Source organism: Chiloscyllium plagiosum, unplaced genomic scaffold (genome assembly GCF_037043375.1).
Source record: "Chiloscyllium plagiosum isolate Xiang-an unplaced genomic scaffold, Cpla_swu_hap1 HiC_scaffold_15, whole genome shotgun sequence".
Taxonomy (NCBI): domain Eukaryota; kingdom Metazoa; phylum Chordata; class Chondrichthyes; order Orectolobiformes; family Hemiscylliidae; genus Chiloscyllium; species Chiloscyllium plagiosum.
The window spans coordinates 63,179,061-63,202,338 of NW_028270153.1; the positions used below are offsets into that span (position 1 = coordinate 63,179,061).

Consider the following 23,278-nt stretch of genomic DNA (forward strand, 5'->3'; position numbering starts at 1 on the left):
CATTTAATTCACACCCACATCAGGCCCTGCTCTGCCCCAAGCTCAGAAGCCATTCTCCCCCCCAAATGGCCTGTCAGTGCTGCGGCTTCTAGATGGTTCTGCAGCCGGCTACCGGCTCGGCATTCTGCCCCTTGGAGAGAAAGGGGGGTGGGGGGTGGGGGGTGGGACTGGACCCCCCCCCCCCCACACCCCGTGGATGAGGGGGATCCCAACACCCACCTCAATCCCTAGGTCCGGGGGGGACGGGACTCATCTCCCCCAACCCCACCCACCGGGAGGGATTTCTAACTCATCCACCACCATCCCGGGAGGTCCAGTCTCCTCCCCAGCCCCGGGGGGGGGGGGGGTCCAGTCTCCTCCCCAGCCCCGGGGGGGGGGGGGGGTCCAGTCTCCTCCCCAGCCCCGGGGGGGTCCAGTCTCCTCCCCAGCCCCGGGGGGGGGGGGGGGGTCCAGTCTCCTCCCCAGCCCCGGGGGGGGGGGGGGGGTCCAGTCTCCTCCCCAGCCCCGGGGGGGGGGGGGGGGTCCAGTCTCCTCCCCAGCCCCGGGGGGGGGGGGGGGTCCAGTCTCCTCCCCAGCCCCGGGGGGGGGGGGGGGGGGTCCAGTCTCCTCCCCAGCCCCGGGGGGGGGGGGGGGGGGTCCAGTCTCCTCCCCAGCCCCGGGGGGGGGGGGGGTCCAGTCTCCTCCCCAGCCCCGGGGGGGGGGGGGGGGGGGGTCCAGTCTCCTCCCCAGCCCCGGGGGGGGGGGTCCAGTGTCCTCCCCAGCCCCGGGGGGGGGGGGGGGTCCAGTCTCCTCCCCAGCCCCGGGGGGGGGGGGGGGTCCAGTCTCCTCCCCAGCCCCGGGGGGGGGGGGGGGGAGGTCCAGTCTCCTCCCCAGCCCCGGGGGGGGGGGGGGGGGGGTCCAGTCTCCTCCCCAGCCCCGGGGGGGGGGAGGTCCAGTCTCCTCCCCAGCCCCGGGGGGGGTCCAGTCTCCTCCCCAGCCCCGGGGGGGGGGGGGGGGGGGTCCAGTCTCCTCCCCAGCCCCGGGGGGGGGGGGGGGGGGGTCCAGTCTCCTCCCCAGGCCGGGGGGGGGGGGGGTCCAGTCTCCTCCCCAGGCCGGGGGTGGGGGTCCAGTCTCCTCCCCAGGCCGGGGGGGGTTCAGTCTCCTCCCCAGGCCGGGGGTGGGGGTCCAGTCTCTTCCCACCCCACCCCCAGTGAGCCCGGCACATACCCAGCAGCAGGAGCCGGTGTGTCGCCCGGTAGATCTGCTTGTCCTTCTGCAGCTGCTTCTCGATTTTCTTGTTGGCCTCGCGCTGCGCCTTCTCCTCGTTCCTCTGATCCTCGGTCTTGCTGTTCCCCAAGCACCCCATGGTCATCCGAGAGACGAGCGGCCAGCAGCAACCGCCGGGCCCCCCGCCCGCACAGCCACCCCTTCAGCGCCGGGGCAACACACACCGAGGTAACCGGGGGACGGGGACCGGGGGGGAAGGCAAGGTGGAGGGGGGAGTGAAGGAGGAGGAGAGTGTGTGTGTGTGTGTGTTTGTGTTTGAGGGAGGGAGGAAAGAGAGCGAAGGCCGGGCCTCCCTCTCCCGTCAGCCACTAGGCCCCGGACCCACCGGAGTCGACAGTGCCGGGCCCCCGGCTCCTTGTCAGGCCGCGAGGGTGGCCCCGAAACCCTGGGGCAACTCTTTCTTTTCTCTCTCTATGGTGGAGGAGGGGGGGGCCGGGGTGAAAAAAAAAGACCCCCCACCCTGACCCCCTGTAGTCACCGCCCAAATAATAAAAAAGATGGAGGAGCCCAGGCGGGGTGAAAATTATAAATGGATAATCCTGCTCGGCCTCCCCCGAAATCCAGTCGGATCCAAGGCCCGCTCGGTTTCCGCCGCTGTCGACCCTCCTCTTTCCCCACCCCCCACCGCCGCTGCCCCAGGGAGGCCGGTGGAGGCTACAGGCTGGGCTCGGCCGCGGGAGAGCGGGGCTTCTTGTGTCGCCGAGGGATGGGTATATACCGGGGAGCCGGCTCTGTCTGAGTCCCTCCTCCTCCTCCTCCTCCCTGGGCAGGGCAGGGCACGGCCGGGATGGGATGGGCTAGGCTAGGCAGGCCCGGCCCCGGAGACTCTCTCAGTTCGGGGAGGCAAAAATATATATATTTATATATTTATTTATATATCCTTTCAGCAGCTCCTTCCTTCCCTTTTTAATGGCTCGGGATTGCTTATGTGGGGTTTTGTTTCCCCTTTTGCTCCTCTACCCGGGAATTTAAAGCAGAATCGATATTGCGAAGGTGAGAAATGGAGGCGGCGCTGGCTCTTCTCGCTGTGTTTAATTTCTCTCTCCCTCTTCCTTCTGTTGATGTGCTCCTCTCCTTGCCCCCGGTGTAAATGTCCTCTTGCTCGGTTTCTCTAATTTTTTTTTTCTTCCCCCGGATGGATTCAGGTTCCTTTTTTCCTCTTCCTCTGTTCCCTCCCCACAGAATAAGGCTAGTTTCCCCCACCACTCGGGGTAAGCCAGATTTCCTTTTTGGGTTGGTTTTCCAGGGTGTGCGGCTTCTGCTTTTATTTGCCCAGCGATGGTTTTCTTGCTTTTTCTGCCCGGGTGTAAATCCTGCCCCTTTGACTGGCAGTCTGGTTTGTGGTAAACACAAGCCCAAGTCTTCTGCATATATTTTTTTTTACAAAAAAAGCTGCGACTCTTCTCGTCGCCAGGTATGTCAAGCTTTCTTCACAAAGTAGTTGTTGAACATTTCTACATATATTTATCTTATGACACGGAGCAATCCTGCCTACTGCTGCATCTGTGGAGAAGCGGAAAGAAGCAGAGAGAGACACACACAGTGAAACGGGTGGGGCAAACAGCAAACTGTACCATGGGTACCTTCACTCTCACATGATAACATAGCGTCACTACGCTGTATGCCGAGGCGCCCTCTTTAAACATTCAGACAAGGGGACCAGCGCAAGCACTATATGTAATTAAGGAAACACAAAATCCAATAAATACTACAATGTTGTGCTTCAGGAACAACGCTTTTAATATTCTTCCACTCCAATCTGCATTTTCACTGAATAATGTCTTATTTCTAGTCCAGGGATCAGCACCACTGATCCAGAATCTGGTTTCCAGCATCTGCAGTCATTGTTTTTACCTCCTTTAACTCCTGTCCAGATTAAGGCTTGCCATGATACCACTCAAGCATACCTGTAAGCTACGGCATACTTGTCTGTATTTGCAAAATTGCTAATATATTGAGTCAAATTTTCATCTTTTGAGTCACAGAGATATACAGCACAAAAGCAGACGATTCAGTCCAACTCTTCCACGCCGATCGAATATCCTAACCTAATCTAGACCCATTTGCCAGCATCTGGCCCATATCCCTTTAAACCCTTCCTATTCATACACACAGCCAGATGCCTTTTAAATGTTGCAATTGTGTCAGTTTCCACCACTTCCTCTGGCAGTTCATTCCATACATGCACCCCCTCTGCGTGAAAAAGTTGCCCCTTAGGTCTCTTTTATATCTTCCCCCCCCCCCCCATCCTAAATCTATACCTGCTACTTCTGGACTCCCCCACTTCAGGGAAAAATACCTTGTCTACTTACCCTATCCATGCCCCTCATGACCTTATAAATGTCTAAGGTCACTCCTCAGCCTTGACACTCCAGAGAAAACAGCCCCAGCCTGATCTATACTTTTGTGGCTGATGCTATTTTGAAGATTAGTATGCCGAAAGTTTGTCACTACAAAAGTACCTCCACACTGTTTGAAATCCAGCTTTATTCAATTAATTTGCATCAATGTAAAAAGAAAATTGTGCAGAGCATGTTTTGTTATTTGTACATAGAAAATCGCAAACTGACATTCAGTAAAAATAAACTGGGCACAAAGCACAAAACCAAGGGAAAATAAGATCAGCCAACTTTTAAAAACCTACATAATATATATCTTAATCAGATTGATGAAGCCTGAGGAATGCCATAGCTGAGTCCAATTCTCCTCTCACGAAAAGCACTGAATATTCGGTGAGAGTGTAGTGGCACAGTGTTCCTATCTCTGAGCAAGGAGGCCTAGTCCCACCTGCATCTCTTAATATGCTAATTTAGAAAACAAAGTAAGGTTTGACTGAGCTCAGTTTCCTGTTTTAAAAGAAAAAAACTGAATACAGATTAGAATAGGAATCCTGATTTATTTTAACCATCTAGTTCTAGCAGAGAATATCAAATATCATTTCTGACCAAGATCAGCAAAGTCAATATAAATTATGAAATCTGAAAATAAATATTCTTGGAAAAACTGTGCATTTTAGTATTATTAATGCATAAATGGCTAACAGGTTTAGAGAATGAGGGTCTGTGAGTTATAAATCTCCAGAATTAGCTAGTCAATTTACACAACTCTATTGTTTGCCTTGTATGAACAGCATTTCAGCATTCGCCTCAATTATTTTGAAGAAACTGTTAGATTTTGATTATAATATCTCTATGCTTTGATGACTTTACCCATTATGACTTTCCCCTTATATTTAATGCAATAAGTTACCACCAGTAATTAATAGCACAATATAATTTTAAAAATGTGATAATTTATCAGCTTTACATGAACAATCTCCCCAGAAGAGGTACAATTTAAACTGTCTTATTCTTATGCAAATTATTTTTAGAAATTTTCATTTAAAATTTAAGCTTAATATTGTCTCTTCTATCTAGATCCAATCTTCTTCCCCTCTCTTTATTTCTATGTTTTATCTGATACTACTAACTTCTACCAGTTATTCTGTTGGTTCTCTCTCAACTGACAGCTTATATTATTCACTAATGTTGAGATGTTGTTATCCTCAAACAGTTTTAGCACATGTTAAGGTACATGTTGTCTGAATGAAGCTGAATGGTGCGGGCCAACTGCAAGATGTCCCAGTCCAGCATGATGCTACCTGTGTATGGCTCAGCGAACTGCTTTCTCTCATTAATTCATTGAAAACTTCAGATGTGAAAATATCTGCCAGTCAGATCTCTACCCTCCACAAAACACTGAAACCACTCTCAAAGTCACAAATTACATTTTTGTGACCATAAATTGTCTCTTCTCATTCTTCTTGAATTGTCTGCAGCCTTAGGTATGCTTGACCAAACCATCCACCTTCAAATGTGTCTCTATTTTGTCCAGTTTGGGTAAACGGTCATCACTGGTGCCATTCTTGTCTGTTTGATTGTAGCAGAGAATCACTTGCAATGTTTTTTTTTTCTGATACCAAACCTTTAACTCTGGTGGTCCTCAAGGAACAATCTTTGGAGCATCTCCTATTTCTCATCTACATGCTGACCCTTGGTGACATTTTGCAATGGGACAGCATTATTTTTCATTAGTGAAGTTGTCACTGTCCAGTTCTACCTCACCATCTCTACCATTGCTAAATTATCAGATGCCCTAACTGATAGCCAAAACGTAATGAGCTGAACATAGACATAGAACATTACAGCGCAGTACAGGGCCTTCAGCCCTCGATGTTGCGCTGCCCTGTCATACTAATCTGAAGCCCATCCCACCTACACTATTCCATGTATGTCCATTTGCCTGTCCAATGACGACTTAAATGCACTTAAACTTGGCGAACCTACTACCGTTGCAGGCAAAGCATTCCATACCCTTACTCCTCTCTGAGTAAAGAAACTACCTCTGACATCTGTCTTATACCTATCTCCCCTCACTTTAAAGTTGTGTCCCCTTGTGCTTGCTGTCCCCCTACTTGGAAAAAGGCTCTCCCTGTCCACCCTATCTAACCCTCTGATTATCTTGTATGTTTCCATTAAGTCACCTCTCAACCTTCTGTCTAACAAGAACAGCCTCAAGGCCCTCAGCCTTTCCTCATAAGACATTCCTTCCATACCAGGCAACAGCCTAATAAATCTCCTCTGCACCCTTTCCAAAGCTTCCACATCCTCCTTATAATGCGGTGACCAGAACTGTACACAATACTCCAAGTGTGGCCGTACCAAAGCTTCATACAGCTGCAGCATAACCTCCTGGTTCCGGAACTCAATCCCTCTATTAATAAAGGCCAAGACACTGTATGCCTTCTCAACAACCCTGTCAATCTGGGTGGCAACTTTCAGGGATCTGTATACATGGACACCGAGATCTCTCTGCTCATCTGCATTCCCAAGAATCTTACCATTAGCCCAGTACTTTGCATTCCGACTACTCCGTCCAAAGTATATCACCTCACACCTGTCCACATTAAACTCCATTTGCCACCTCCCAGCCCAGCTCTGCAACCTACCTATGTCTCTCTGCAACCTACTACGTCCTTCGTCACTATCCACAACTCCACCGACCTTAGTGTCGTCCGCAAATTTACTAACCCACCCTTCTAAGCCCTCATCCAGATCAGTTATAAAAATGACGAACAGCATTGGGCCCAACACCGACCCTTGTGGTATGCCGCTAGTAACCGGACACCAAGATGAACATGTTCCATCAACTACAACCCTCTGTTTTCTTTCAGCAAGCCAATTACTGATCCAAACTGAAATTACCTTCAATTAAATACTGGAAGACTGAAGCCATTATTTTTGTCCCTGCTACAAACTTTGTTTCCTTGCTACCAACTTGATCCTTCTCCAAGGCAAGAGCACATTTTCTGATGAGACTCTCATTCATGCCTTTCTTACATACAAGTTATCCCACTGTACTCCTGGCTACTTTCTCACTTCCTACCTTCCTTAAACTTGAGGTCAACTAAAACGCTATTGTCAGTGTCTTAATGCCATTCTCAAATCATTCCTGTGCTCACTGGTTCCCATTCAAGCAACATCTTGATTTTAGAACACTCATTTTGGTTTTCAAATCCCTCCATGGTCTTGCTCTCCCTTTCTCTGCAAACTGAGGCGGCGTTTGGTACGCTTGCATTCATTGGTCAAAGTATTGAGTATAGGAATTGGACGTCATGTTGCAGCTGTATCGAACATTGTGAGACTACTTTGAGTACTGTTCACAATTCTGGTTGCCTTTCTATAAAGGAGGATGTTGTTAAATTTGAGAGGGTGCAGAAAAGATTTACAAGGATATTGCTGGCGTTCGAGGGGTTGAGTTATAGGGAGAGGCAGATTAGGCTGGGGGCTTTTTCCCTGGATTAATGGAGGCTGAAGGGTGACCTTCTAGAGGTTCAAAATCACGAAGGGCATGGATAGAGTTAATAGCCAAGGTCTTTTTCCTAGGATTGGGGTAGTCCAAAAGTCAAGGGCGTAGGTTTAAGGTGAGAGGGGAAAGATTTAAAAAGGATCTAAGGGGTGGTGAATGTATGGAACCAGCTGCCAAAAGAAGTGGTGGAGATGGGTACAATATTTTAAAAAGGTATCTGGGTGGATATACGAATAGGAAGGGTTTAGAAGAATATGCGGCAAATGTTGGCAAAGGGGACTAGGTATGGTTGGAGTGGACAAATTGGACCAAAGGGTCTGTTTCTGTGCTGAATGACTTAGCGACTCTATATCTGAGCTTCTCTCATTCTGATTTCCTGCAAATGCCAAATTTCAAAAACTTCAACATTTGTAACCACGCGATCAACTGTCTCAGTTCAAAGCTCTGAAAACCCTCTTTATAACTCTCACAATCTAACACTATTCTCACTTCTCTGCTTTGAGATACTCCTTAAAACTTACCTCTTTGATGAAATGTTTGGTCATCTGACCTAATATCTCCTGATGTGGATTAGTGTCAGTGTCCAAATCAGTGTCAGTCTTGCTTTTGTAATGCTTCTCTGAAGTGCCTTGGGGTATTCTACTACATTAAAGGCACTAATAAAAGTTGTTGTTATCACTAACTTCTCTTTTAATCTTCATTAAATAAGTTACGGAAAGCTGATTAAGGTCCTTGCCAAAATAGTGTTTTGAACTTTTAATGTTGCAATTAGCAGCAGTATTTGAGATTCTAAAACACCTTCAAATATTATTTACCAAACTGTCATCTAGCACATTGTCACCTAAAGTACATTCTTGCACATTGTTAGTATGACCTGACACACTAACTACCCATTTGCAAATGAAAGAAAAAAATTTAAATGTCCAACATCCTTGTTGGATTCTGACTGCAATGCTGGAATTTGGGTATCAAAAATGACTTAGTCACACTGGATAACTGTTCTTCAAACAAGAGGGCAACACTTGAAATATTGAAACATCAAAATTGGCTTTATCAAAAAATCCAGTTTAGATACTTTCAGGCAGAATATTCATGTGAATAATAATAGATTTAAATATTGTATGGCAATTTTTTTATTAAAGAACAAAATAATAGGATTACATTCAAATGGTTTGATTGAGAAGTAGTTTCCTGTAAAAGCATTTGCACTTTACTAAGTAATATCAATAATTTCCCAAAAACAAAGGAGCTTCCAGTACTAATCAACTTTTATTTTGGTAATTTTATCTCCAGTATGATTAAATAAATATTTTTGGATAGTTTTTTGGAATCAAATATATTGTACAAGACAGCTAAAGACTAATTCAGTTGTTGAAAAAAAGTTGCTTTTGATACTTTCTGATCAAAAACATTTCCCAAGCACCCAATTAGTTAATCAGACTGAATTACTGCAGTAGCACATTCTCCATTAAAATGTAGATCAGTATCTGGTCAAGAGCTCTTTTTGTTTATTTTTTTTCCTCTGACATGTCTATCAGCCATCAAACACCAGTACAACTACCTTTCCAACAAGTTACAATGTTATAAAAATACTTGCTCATACTCTGAACTGAAACAGTAAACAAGAAAATTGAAAACTGTCACTAAATATAATACACCCAAGTGTTTCTCCATTTGTGAATTTTAAAATCTACATTTTCGGGAAATATTTCTGAAGATTGATTGCTGATAATTGTATCACTGGGCTCTGTTATTATCCTTGCCAGTTTTTTTAAAAATGCAATCTTTCATGAATGTTAAAGTTGAAATTTAATGGAATCAATCAGCTTTCAACACCTAGCAAGTCAGTGCACTTCAAGGTATAAAATGTGAATCATTACAATTTTGCATTTATTTTGTTTAGACATTATACTTTATTTTACAATGCAACTGATAAAGAGTATCATTGAAATGAATGCTATAATTGTATTTTCTTATAGAACAAACTAAGCTTTTAAATAAGTTATTTATTTAGTTTGCAAGTGTCCTGTAACTAACATGAACATGCAAATCACTCGAGTCCTCTGTAAGGAATATCATTGATTTTAAGAGAAAGAGATAGACAAACAAAAATAAATTCTAGACGAATCCTCTGCAATGCGTGAACTCAAAACTTATTTGTCCAAGCCCTTTACCTCTACTAACCACATATAAGGATGTTCCCCAATTTACTTTGACCTCCTTGGGAAAGCTGAAGACAACCAAACTCGTGAAATTTTTCCTGACTCTACCAAAGGAAAGGAAGACAAATTCCAGTATCTTAATCAAGTATTATAATTCATATTATCAACAAATCCACACTATTCTGCAGAATTTTAGACTCATTCCAAAGTAGATATTTATCTTTCTATAATTTGAAAAAAAACAGCACAATGTCACTGAAGACAAGATGCTTTTAAGTATCAGAGTAACCTTATCAAGGAAATGGTTGAACAAGAATTTGATTTGTTAGAAAGATTGAGTTGAAAATGAGTTTAAACAAAAATTATGTTCATTCTCTGAAATTATAATAAAAAATTATAATAAAATTATAATAAAAATGGTGACAATGGAAAACCAAAACAAATATCATTAAAGAGTGACAGTTTGCACCAATGTATCATAGAGGTCAGAATATCATACACATCTGAGTACTTTTTAAAATGTTCTAAGGTTTAATTACCCTTTCAAGCAATGCATTCCAGAACCACCATCCTCCAGGTGAAAAGTCTTTTCCTCAAATCCCCTCCAATACTCCTGCCTTGAATTTTAAAATCCTGCCCCTCCTTCAACTAAGGGGACAATTGCTTTCTATTCATCCCCCATAATCTTGTACTTCTCTACAAGGTCCCCCTAAACCTCCTCTGCTCCAAAGAAAAGCAGGGAGAAAGTGAGTACTGCAGATGTTGGAGTACCAGAATTGAAAAACGTGGTGCTGGAAAACACAGCAGGCCACGCAGCATCTGAGGAGTAGGAGAATTGACGTTTCAGGCATAAGCCCGAAACGTTGATTCTCCTGCTCCTCGGATGCTGCCTGGCCTGCTGTGTTTTTCCAGCACCACATTTTTCACCTCCAAAGAAAAGCAACCAAGTTTATCAGACATCTTGGTGAAATGCTCCATCCCAGGCATCATTGTGGTGAATCTCCTCTGCACCCCATCCAGTGCAATCACATCCTTCCTCTAGTGCAGTGACCAGAACTGCAGTATTCCAGCAATGGCCTAACCAAAGTTCTATACAGCTCCAACATAACCTTATTGCTCTTATAATATACCCATCTACTCTGGAGTTTATATATATTACCATAAAGAGCAATCTCACTTGGTCAAAATAGAAATAACTTGGTCAAGACATCCAAAAACAAATATCAACTATCAACTTCCTTTTTAAAGTTTGACTTATTACAAAAGTAAGTCAGAGATTTTAGGATGCTTTATTAAATTTGCTGATCATAATAATATGATCCACGCTTCAAAGGCCATTTCCAAGTTAATGCCGGATCAATTTTATTAGTATGATTTTATGCGGTGGTCTGATAGAACCTCCTGGCTTAAGTAGACCATTGCAGAGGCAATTTTGAGTTAACTAGTTCTAAATCTGGAGTCACATGCAGGCCAGACTAGGTAAGCACTGTTTGTTTTCTTCTCTGACTAATGTTGTGAACCAGACAGCTACGATTGGTAATCTGGTAATTTCACAGTCAACATTGTTGAAACTGGTCTTTTGATCTCGACTTTATATATAATTAAATGAATTTAAATTTGGTTTTGAAATACATCGCCAACACATTAACCCAGGTCTCTGAAATACTAGTTGACAAACAACACTGCAACATTGCCATAGGATAAGCTTCAATTGTTGTGAAAAGTGCCCCTATCCATATCCCTCCTCTTCACCACTACTGATAACCTACACTTTCAATTACCTCCTCAAACAGTCGAGTTTTACCTCCTTCCTTCCTTAGGACCTTTCTAAAAATATTTGTCACAGAAGAGGACTTTTCTCAATCCTCTCCTTTGGATTTAACATCTGTTATTTTTCTTCTAATGTGTACAGCACCATGGGACATTTCTCTACTTGAAAACATAAATGGAAATTGCAGTCTTTTTTTTTTTAAAATGGAGCTGTATCATTGGCCTTAGTATTCCTGGGCTAAAGGGAAAGTTTTGCAAAGTCCCTCCTCTTGATAATTATTTGTTGATCCCAGTGGGAAGTTTGTATGTATAAAGCTTCAGAATTAGATTGGGCCTGGTTATGATACTCTCTCCAGTCATCAGATGTCAGTGGATTTTTGGAGGCTGTCCATGAAAAACTTTGGGATGCAGGTTGGGAGAGGGACTGCCCCATGGTGGAGAATATGGTAGATATCTTAATCTATTAGAACTTCATTGGATTCATAAAACAGCCATGATCTCAAAGAGATGGACATTTCATCTAAATAGCAATTTGGAGGAACTGCCCACTATTTTTGTGTCCAGGATATAAACATCAATCACATTCAGTAATGGGGTAAGATGGTAGTAATATCGTGGGGGGGCCACAAACAGGATAACATTTGTTTTTCAATCTTTTCCTGTATTTTTGGCACTTGTTTTGTCTCCATTGTTATATACTATTATTGTGTTCTGTATCCAGCGCTACAATTAACATGAATGGATTCCCCCAAATGGAATTCCCTGTTATAATTTTTTTAAAACAAAAAAGGATACCTAAATGGTTGTCAGCTATGTCAGGCTGGAGAAAAGATGCTCTGCAATGAAACATGCCCGCACACATTGGGAACTGTGAAAAGGCCCTGCTCTGGCATAATTAACACTGAAGAAATCTCCCTCTCCATAGAAGATGGACAATGGAGCAAAGTGTGTCCATTACAGTAATAACCAGAACTTGAACACAAAGCATAATTTCAAGTTTGCAAATAACATCACTTTCATCAGTGAACAGGATAGTGACAGACTGCAGGTGGGCATAGACAGAGGACACAAAGAGACCTATCAGGAAAAAAACTAATTGTATTTAAATTCTACTTTAAAATTGGGCAATGTTGCTGGATTCTTAAAATGGTCATAGCTGATCACATGATCATATTTCCAGAAGCCACAAGATCCCCTGGCTCTAAACAAAGGAGCAAAGAATCAAAACCCATTATATTAAAGAGGATGCTAATGCTTTTACAATTGATATTTGGAAGAGATAAACATACACTGTCAGCTTAATGGTCTTCTAATTAACCCATCGAGCTGGGCCGTCAACACCTGACATGCCTGCCTGTGTTTACCAAAATCAGAATTCATTGAATTATTTAACTACACACCTTTGGGATTCCAAGTTGCTGTCTTAACATCAGGAGAAGAGCATCTCCAGGTCTTAACAGGTAGATGGTCTGCTTCCCTAACACTCTTTCAAAAGTAATCTCCAGAAAGAATCTTTGACTTTGCCTGCTGAATTGTACTAGTTCTCCAAGTCCACGAAATAGAGAACTGTTCCCTTGAGGACACCCTGGTTCACGCCAAACCCCTCCGTACAGCAATGTCCCATGCAATTGCACAAGATTTAACAGCTGCATCTCAAAGGCCTCAAACACACCTTCCAACTGAAGCAGCAGTTCATATGTACTTCACTAAATCTAGTCAACTGTATTTGCTGCTCACAATCTGATCTCCACTATATTTGGGAAGACGAAATACAGACAGGGCGACTGCTTCAGAACACATTTGTTCTGTTCACAAAAAAGACCCTGAGCTTCCTGTTGCCTGTCACTTCAACACACTACCATCTTCCTTCATCAACATTTCTTTCTCGACTTGCTGCGGTGCATCAATAAAGTTCAGCACAAGCCACCACAATAGTACCTCATTTTCTACTTGGGCACTCTTCAGAACTCAATACAGTTCAATACATTTAGAGAGAAGCTGCTCAGGCCCATGTCCTTGGCCTAACCCCCACGCTCACTCTCAGCTCTATCTCCACCTGTCATTCTCTCCCTGTCCCCTCATCCCACTGTCAGCATAAATACCAACCCTTACCTAGCTACAATCAGTTCTGAAGGGTTACTGGACCCGAAGAATTAACTCACCCTCCACAAATGCTATCAGACCTACTGAGTTTTATCAGCAATTTCTGTTTTTGTTTCCAAGAAATAGATTATTTTAAATCAACCTGTTCAGAATCATTGTTACATACCTCTGGGCAGGGGGACTTGATTCCAGGCCTCCTGACCTACAGGTTGGGACACTACCACTGCACAAGTACCCCTCGAGTCCAAAAAAAAATCACTGCACCTTCGATGACATTCACCTGCATCCCAACTCTGAGAAAAAGAACTGCTACAAGATCAGCTAAGACTCCTATTTAGACACTGATTAAATGCTCTGCAAGTCACAGAAATCAAAGATGTTAGTATTCACCTAAGAAATTTATAATGTGTAATCTTCCTTACCTTCTCTTCCCATCTATTTTGTGTGCTTGTGTGTACGAGTGAAGTGATTCTCTCATATTTTGAATGTTTTATTAACAGACCCTACCTTTGATTTCATTTTAAAGAACTTTGTTGTTGTTTTTTGCTAAGCTTGAATTTTTTTTTAAATCTCCTTGGAGCATACACCTCTTCCAACATCAATAAAGGGACAACATTACGTAAAACAGCATATTCCTGTCTCAGGCTCAAGAGCACAAAAGTAGACAATACCCTCAAGAAGGTAGGTCTGAATCAGCATTTAAAGGTGGAGGGAGAGGAGTGAAATGAAATTGGATTAATGAAATTACACAACTGAAAATCTAAAAACAACTGAAGGTGATAGGACCAATAATACTGGAGTTTTTTGGGAAGAGATTGGAGCAAAAATATCTCAAAACCTATAAAAACATATCCAAGATGGCAGCAGAGCAGTGCTGCTGAGCTGGAGCTCCCCCACTCCATCTCTCAACGTCTCTTGGTTTCTCTTTTCATGTTTTATTTTTCCCTTTCTACTTACCTTCCATCCTCAGACAGCATTGGTGGTGGCGAGTTGAGCCAATGTGGACTCAAGGTGAAGCCCAGCGCAGACTCGAAGTGAGGCCCAGCATAGACGAGGGGCTCCTGGACTTGTAATGCTGAAGCCTTTAACTTTATTTCTCTAACTTATACCTAGGCAGCTTTGTACCTAAGATGGCACCAGAAATGGTGACTTTGTCCACTTTTCACTGTATTCATATCCCTGTTCCTTAGTACTTGTGACAATTAAACCTAATTAGATTAGATTAGATTAGATTAGATTAGATTAGATTACTTACAGTGTGGAAACAGGCCCTTCGGCCCAATAAGTCCACACCGACCCGCCGAAGCGCAACCCACCCATACCCCTAACCTAACACTACGGGCAATTTAGCATGGCCAATTCACCTGGCCTGCACATCTTTGGACTGTGGGAGGAAACCGGAGCACCCGGAGGAAACCCACGCAGACACGGAGAGAACGTGCAAACTCCACACAGTCAGTCGCCTGAGGCGGGAATTGAACCTGGGTCTCTGGCGCTGTGAGGCAGCAGTGCTAACCACTGTGCCACCGTGCCGCCCTTAATTCTAAAGTTCTAACAGGACCAGACAGGATAAACACAGGAAGGATATTGATGATTGGGGAGTCCAGAAATGGGGTCACAGTTGAAGGATATGTGTTGGTCATAAGATGAAATATTTCTTCTTGAATGAGAAGTCTATCAAATTATCTGCCAAAGAAGGAGTTATAGTCCTTAGGGCTAAAGGGATCAAAAGGGTATTGGACAAAAGCAGGAACAGGATGCAATAGTGGAGAAGACTTGAGGGCTGAATGGCTTACTCCTGTTCCTATTTCTTATGTTTGTATTATCAGGGCCAGAAAGGCAAATGAAGGACTTTCATCTCCTGCAAAAATATTGCCAACTCCTATGAGGCATAGGGCCAGAAAATGCAAATCAAATGCCTTTGTCAAGGTCATGGTACAGCAAAATGGAAAACGAAAATTCTCCTTCCAACCAACTCATGGAACCCCAAATTCACTGCATCAAACAGCGATTATGGGCATTAGGGTTGCTCATCCATTGCCTGCATATTCATGCCTACACTTTAGGTGGCCCTTTTGTGTTTCCTTACTCCATCTCTGTCATTTGTTCAGTTTGCCTTGGCAACAGCTGATAATGGTTTGCGCTGATGTTTCAGAAATTTAGGCTCTTAATGGAACACTCGTGATTGTTGACATTCTGGAACCAGACTTGGAGCCCATTTCCCTTTGTCGGGTTTGTTTGGGGACTGGGGAAAGGGTGGGTGGAAACCAATTAAGCTTATATTTTCCCCTTCCTCCTTCTTCCTCCACACCCCCAACTCCATCCCTTGCATTTAAAAGCTAACAGGCAATGTAGAGGCAGAAGGACACCCCCTCACTCCCAAACTCACTTGCCGAGACTCCTCTAAAACCAGCTTGGGACAAGCAATCAAAGAAACATTCCATTTTTTTCACTCCTGGTGGGGTATTATTTACTACTCGGCCACTCCCATCATTGGGTAAAGTAAAAAAAACTCTTGTTAATAATGGGGCACAATCTCTACTAGTATGCCAGAGCTCTCTAAAGGAAACATGTATAATTTGGATCTGGAATAAAACATTCTGTGAGAGCTCCAAAATTCCTTTCTCTGCCATGCTTTTCCCTTTATCTGCAGCACAATTACTGGCTTCGAAACTGGATGCTGTGCATTTCACAGTATTTGATAACTGCTGCAAGGCTTCATTCAGGAATGTAAAGCCATTTTAGAACAAAGGGTTTACTGTAATTCCCCCCTTAGAACATCAGGAAATTGCGCAAAGAGGGTAAGATGTGTAAAAAAAAATGATTTAACAATTTCAAAAAATGAGGATCAAGTTTCTAAAAATAAATGTCATGAGACAATGTTTTTGTGGCTTGGTACACTATAGTAATCTAGTTGGCCATGTACCGCTTACAATAAACAGTACAAGCCCTTGAATATGAAAAGTAATATTTTTATTGGTAACAATTATATAAAGACAGAATATTTGACCAAATATAACTGTTCAGAATACCTTGTCTATTTTGCTTTGTACTGTCATTTAGTTATGCTTAGTACTGATAGGTAAATGCACTTAAGGACGCATACAAAATATCGACTGTTGTTCAAACCAAGGTGGGGGGTTTCAGCAATTTTGAGATTCTTTGCCTTTCTCCATTAGATAAAAACAGCAAATAGTCCCACACTCTTTGATAATAATATTTAAATTATTCACGAAAGGAGTATGTGAAAATACTGTTGTAAAAAAACTCAGTTCCTTTTCAGGTGCGCAGAAACTTGGTTCTGCTCATCAATTCCTCAAGACATTGTAGCTTGGATTATTAATTACATGGTTATCATTGGGTATCCTTGTGGTGTAGTGGTAATGTCCCTACCTCTAAGCTAGAAGGCACAGGTTCAAGCCCCACTTACTCCAGGGTATGTCATAACATCTCTGAACAGGTTGATTTTAAATATATACTATGATCATAGATGCAAATCAGGTCCTGGCCACTCTGGAGCATAGCTTTTTCATGCTCAATTCATTATACCATCCTTCAAAAGGAATTTGCATTCATAATACTAAAATGTTGGTGTTTGCTGCATTATAATAAGTTACCTAACTCAACCTTTTGAGCGAAAGCCTCGAATGCACAACCTAGTCTTGAGGCTTAATTCCTTAAATGTTCTATTAGTCAACCAAACCGAGTTAGAGCTATTCAGAATTTTGTGATAATATTCTCCCTAAAGGAAATGACACATCAACATTTTTGTAGTTGCTATTGGCTCTGCATTTTAGTAAATTTGGTCTTTAATAATTTCCGTCATCTTTTTAAATTCCCTACATTGTTTCTCTTCCTTTACCTCTTGTAATCTAACATCATAATTGTAACAATCATAACATGGAGACCATACAGCCCCATCAAATCCATGCCAACTCTGCAAAATTAAGAAAGCTAGTCTTGCTCCCACACCCTGCCCTCTGCTTCCTTTCCCCTTCCAGTCAGATGTTCCTTGAATATTAACTGTATCCTCCATTGACACTGCTGTACTCTTTGTCTTCTACTTCCTCTGCTCCACTATTATTGCAAATTCTTCATGGTAGTTTGTGAATTTGGAAACTGCTGAAGAAACTTGATACTGATTAGTTATATTCAGTCTTTAAAATGAAGTGCGAAAAGTTACAAGATAGTATGGAATAATGACTATAGCGCTATATTAATTTTCCATAGCGCTATATTAATTTTCTTATTAAAATCTCTATTAACTAACAATTCAACAGGATATAGAACACAAATGAAGTGAAATTTTACTTTGATATGGCCTTTGCAAAGAGGATTGAGTGATCCAAAGAATATAATCTTCCAACCTGAATGGTTAACAGCCACATTATTCTTATACTTCACAGGAGTAATGAGCCTCTTTCCAATGGAGAATGATCCATAGTCAGTACCAAGCTGATATGTGCACGTAAGTTGCATTGGTAAGAATTAGGCTAAGTAATGTCCTTATAGATGCTTTCCTAATTGATCTTTTTAAAGATCAACCTTCGAAGTAATGTTAATCTGCTAGACTGATCCAATGTTAGAGGGTTCTTAGCATCGCCTAACACCAATGCTGGCTACATTCATTTGTAAATTAACAACTGTTGTTTGAGATATCTGTTGCAACATCCGGCAAGTTTGTTTCTAGTTATTTTCAGTGCTTACAATATAATATTCTCTTCATACTTTAAATGATGTGATCTGCATTTGAACCTTTGCAGAGAATGAAATAAAGTAAATTTCTAATTAAGAAATACTGAGAATTTGGGGAATAAATAGGTGGTGTAGATATTTCATTTGTTTATGGGATGCGGGAGATACTGGAAAGCCTGAATTTTATATCCAGCCCATATACATTTAAATAGTGTGAGTTCTCTTTGTGCTGACAATTCTCTCAAAACCAAAAATTTCCAGGGTATTGGCCTAATGACAGCGAAGGACTGAAGACATACAAACACTGTCCTGTTTTGAACAAGCGGCAAAAGAATAGCAGATGCTGGAAATCAGGAACAAAAACAAATTGCTGGAAAAACTCAGCAGGTCTGGCAGCATCTGTGCAGTGAAAGTGGAGTTAATGTTTCAGGTCCAGTGACCTCCTTCACAACGGTGTTTACAAAACATTGCTGCTCTCTCTCAATGGCAGAGGTCACAAGGAAGAAATAAAAAGGTGCTATCAAAGTAACCTCGGTATGCAGATATGCATCCTGTAGATTTAGCATACTGCAACCTCGGTGTATCAGTGGTATTGGGTATAGTGCTTAGCAGTTGATAAAGAATACTGTTTCAATATGAATGACAATTCAAACAGAATTCTTAGAGTTGATGCACAAAAGAATTTGCCTCTACCTGAGGAGTCTTGAACCACAGGACACAGACAATAAAAGATGAACCTTTTAGGACTGAGATGGGGAGGAATTTCTTCAGAAGGCTTTGGAGGCAGAATCAGTGTATATTCAGAATTGAAATATATTTATATATGTTTAAAGATATCAAAGGGATAATGCAACAGTGCAGAAAAAAAAGTTTTGAAGCGTAAGATAAGCCATGATCTCACTGAATGGCAGGATGGCACTGAATGGTCCATGCCTGCTCCAATTCCTTATATTCTTCTAATGGTGACTTTCTTCAGTATTATGACTGCATTCTTACAGGCAAGTGCTGAGTATACCATCACGTTTCTGAATTTGGCAGTCTTTAAATACCAGAATGCTAGATCTGAATTCTGTGACAAATAGACCAGAGTAGGAAAATTGGGAGTGTGGCTACACTCATCTTTTGTGAAATATTCTGGGAACTGATTTAACAAAAAAAAATGCAAAATACTTAGTCCAAGGAGAATAAGCTGACTTTTTTTCAACTCAAGCAGGTGGCACTTAAGCCCGGGCCTCTTGATCCTGAGGTTAGAATGCTACTATTCTGCCAAATAAAACCTGATTAGCTAAAGTTCTCAATTAATTACTGAAAAAGTGTTTTGCCGGAGGTCATGGTTCAAGCCCCTCTTGTTCCCCTCACCCTTCCATGCTATTATCCTCCTCCAGCTCATACCAAATACAGAAAATAAGAATCAGGCCTTAATGCATTTTCAGCCTGTTCTGCCATTTAATTGGATAATGCTTGATCTGTATCTAGACTCCATTACCAAATTTATTTTGTCCTAAACCACATGCTGCTTTCCAGAGTTTAAAATAGTGTTATCTTAGGCCTAAAAGAGAAATGCTACAGAGTCTTGTACAAAAAGTCTCCCACATACAATTAACAGCAATTATTTCCTAATTAGAAACATTTTGAAGGTAGCTGTGAATTTATAAAAACAACTTAACACTTCTGCCACTACTCATCCATTTCATAGTTGTAGAGCTGGACAGCATGGAAACAGATCCTTCGGTGAAACCCGTCCATGCTGACCATATACCCTATATTAGTCTATTTGGCCCATATCCCTCTAAACCCTTCCTATTTGTGTACCTATCCAGATACCTTTTAAATATTGTAAATGTACCAACCTCCTCCACTTCGTCTGGCAGCTCATTCCATACATTAACCATTTTTTGTATGAAAAAGTTGCCCCTTTGGTCCCTTTATATCTCTGACCATAAACCTATGTCCTCTAGTTTTGGACTCCCCAACCCTGGGAAAAAGACTATTCATGCCCCTCATGATTTTATCAACCCCTATAAGGTCACCCCTCCAGCTTCTAATGCTCCAGGGAAAATAGCCCCAGCCTATTCAGCCTCTCCCTACAGCACAAACCCTCCACCTCCAGCAACATCCTTGTAAATTTGTTCTGCACCATTTCAAGCTTAACAACATCTTTCCTACAGTATATTCCAAAAGTGGCCCAACCAGTTTCGTGTACTGCTACAACATGACATCCCAACACCAAATTCAATGCACTGACAAATAAAGACCAGCATATTAAATGTTTTCTTCACTACCCTATCTACCTGTGTCTTTAACTTCAAGGAACTATGAAGCTGCAGATCTAGGTCTCTTTGATTAGTAATATTCCCCAGGACCCTAACATCAAATGTTTAGATCAGAGTGGTGCTGGAAAAGCACAGCAGGTTGGGCAGCATCCGAGAAGCAGGAAAATTGATGTTCTATTCCTGTTGAAACCCTCTATTCCTGCTGAAGGGCTTTTGCTTGAAACATCGATTTTCCTACTACTTGGATGCTGCCTGACCTGCTGTGCTTTTCCAGCACCACTCTGATCTAAATTCTGGTTTCCAGTATCTGCAGTCCTCACTTTTCCCTAACATTAAATGTGTAATTGCTGCCCTGGTGCACCTTACCAAAATGCTACCCTGCACATTTATCTAAATTAAACTCCATCTGCTACTCCTTAACCCATTGGCCCATCTAATCAAGGTCCCAAAGTACGGCAATAACCTCCTTTGCTGTCCACTACACAACGTGTGGAATTTTGTTCAATTTGTTTTGTTAAAAGAAATGAGAGTTCCATGTGTATATTATCCTAAAGTCTGCACATGCACAAAATGAATAATGTAATATTTTAAAACATCAGATTCAGGTCAGAAGCAGAGACAGAAACAATGTTCAAATCTTTTTCCTCTAAAAGATCAGGGAATTGAAGCCACCAATTACAATCTTTCAGTTTAGCTGCCTCAGAATGGGCTGGAGAATCCTACCACTTGTAGATTAAAACTCATTTGGCACACTGCAAGCATTTAGTTGATCATCTACCCCAATGGGCCTTGGTTTGAACATTTCAAATACACTACAGTCATATCATTATGTGATGGTGAGAAGAAATGATGCAAAATGTTGCCTGCAAGAACAGGTGGTAATGTAGTGCATTATGCTCTGCATTTTAATTAAATAAATTTACATAATGAAAATTTGAAAGCTGGCAACATTGGTCCAAAGATCTCCAGCCATCATTAATACAGTCAAAATAACTTTCCTAAACAGGTTTGCTTTACATAAATATGCATATTGCAAGCATTTGTCTCAAGCTTACACAAAATCAGGCAGTTATGTGAGACTGCTGTATCTTAACAGAAGTAAAAATGTAAACTCAGATATCTGGAAAAAAGTTTTGAATTGAAAATTTCTGACTGATTCTTTACTGCTCTGCTGACTTGATGGATAAGCTTATCATCTATTGTTCTACTAAGCGACACAAACCAGGAAAAGTTTTAAGTTCAATGGCTGGATTATTATTGAGTTAGCTGATCTCAGGTCAATCTTGGCAATGTTGAGGTTTTTAAAAAAAAGATGGAGAAAATCTGATACCAGTAGCTGGAGTCCGATTACTGCATTGAGAGGGCATGTGGGGATATTACAAGCTGTGGTTTCATCAGCAGACAGTTTGATCATCACTGCTTTCCAGGCTCCAGCCAAGTGGCAATTTGAATAAAATACTGGAAAGATGTCCCTGTCCTAGGAAAGTACAACATTTGTACTTGTGGCAAGGAATAAAACTAACAGGTAAAAGCTTTCGACTTCATGCAAGCATGATGCAAGTGTTTTGACAATGTCAAAACAATCCTCTACTATACAGTACCCAGATTAAAACTTGCATCACTCTCTAAATACAACCCTCTTAAATCGATCATAACTTAATTTTGTTCCAGAGTGAACAAAACCAGTGGGATTGGTTATGATTTTGTACTATAAAGCTATTCAAGAACAGAAGGAAAAATGAGGACAGGATTGAGTCAATGGCGGAATGCGACCAAGACACTAGATGACCAGTTTCTGTTTGAAATTTCCCAGCCTCCCAAAAAATACCTTTGCAATGCTCCCTCTGTATATGCGTATTTACTTTTATGTACATATTTAGTTCACCTCCTGTCAGTATTTGTTATGCAGGATGTCATTTCTTCTTTTCAATTATCAAAACTAGGTATGACATTTGTACCAAGAAATTATATTTTTATAATTATCAATAAACCCCCATTCGCACATATTATGACACACATCCAAGGCAGGTGAGACTCAAACCCAGGCGTTCTGGCCTAGAGGTAGGGCCACTACCATTGTGCCACAAGCCCCTCTGACAATTATTATGTTCTCGCCTTTTACTCTGGCTAGCATTAAGAGATCATCTTATTCCATCATAATCAGTCTCCGGTTTGACCCTTCAGAGTGGATGATCTTAGTTTTGGAGAGTGTTCTAATTGGGGTCTGTTCCACAACACTGGAGTGAAGGAGGATGAGAGGTGACTTCATAGATGATGAGAGACAAAAATAAAGTGAATAGGCTGAGACTGTTTTCCCTTGAGCGTTGGAGGGTGAGGGGTGACCTTATGGAGGTTTATAAAAACGTGAGGGCATGGATAGGATAAATAGACACTGTCTTTTTCCTGGGGTCAGGGACTCCAGAACTAGAGGGCATAGGGTTAGGGTGAAAGGGGAAAAATTTAAAAGGTGCCTAAGGGCAAATTTTTCACGCAGAGAATGAGCTGCCAGAGGAAGTGGTGGAGGTTGCTACAATTACAGCATTTAAAAGGCATCTGAATGGGTATATGAATAGGAAGGGTTTGGAGGGATGCGGGCCAAGTGCTGGCAAACAGGGCTAGATCAGGTTAGGATATCTGGTTGGCATGGACGAGTTGGACCAGAAGGTCTGTTTCCAATGCTGTACATCTCTATGACTCTAAGTAACCATTGTTTTTTTGTCCTAAAACACACGGCTTTCTCTAAAGTCGTTTCAGGAAGGAAATCTGTTGTCCTGACCTGATCTGGCCTACATGTGACTTCAGACGAATGTGGTTGATTCTTATCAGCTCTCTGGACTATTAGAGATAAGCGTAGGCCTGGCAGGTGATGTCCACATTCCATTAAAGGATTTTGGCTTTTTAAAAGTTCTATAAATTTTAAAGAATCCAAAGGGAAGGACCCAGGAGAATCAGGAAGGCTGAAGAAAATGTCAGGTATACAGAAAGACTCTTGGAATGGAAAAATAGCCACCAAGGAAGACTTCAGTCTCACATCAATATTCAGAATAAAGATAAAATGATGATCCAGGCCTTTTCTAAGGGCACACATTCATGGCCACAGGGGGCAGGTTAGAGGTACAGGGGATTTTAAATGCAAGAGTGATATAGGACAAGATTGGATGG

General features: G+C 42.1%; 1 protein-coding gene and 1 long non-coding RNA gene across 5 annotated transcripts in view; one reads left to right on the top strand and one right to left on the bottom strand.

The window, feature by feature from the left end:
* LOC122559992 (guanine nucleotide-binding protein G(s) subunit alpha) overlaps positions 1–23,278 on the bottom strand; it is a 316,490-nt gene that overhangs the window by 193,177 nt on the left and 100,035 nt on the right. Inside the window, exon 1 of one of the 2 annotated variants that reach the window (XM_043710126.2) lies at positions 1,207–2,821. The exons of the other annotated variant lie outside the window; for it this stretch is intronic. Within the exon in view, the coding sequence (XP_043566061.2) occupies positions 1,207–1,351 (145 nt within the window). The 5' untranslated portion in view covers positions 1,352–2,821. Of the gene's footprint in view, positions 1–1,206; positions 2,822–23,278 lie in introns of those variants that run through there. 2 annotated transcript variants of the gene reach the window in all.
* LOC148147669 (uncharacterized) overlaps positions 2,155–23,278 on the top strand; it is a 35,200-nt gene continuing 14,076 nt past the window's right edge. The window contains exons 1-3 of one of the 3 annotated variants that reach the window (XR_015759615.1): positions 2,155–2,259; positions 17,555–17,616; positions 18,105–18,285. This is a non-coding gene — a long non-coding RNA (uncharacterized LOC148147669). Of the gene's footprint in view, positions 2,260–17,554; positions 17,617–18,104; positions 18,286–23,278 lie in introns of those variants that run through there. The other 2 variants (XR_015759616.1, XR_015759617.1) reach the window with 2 other exon arrangements.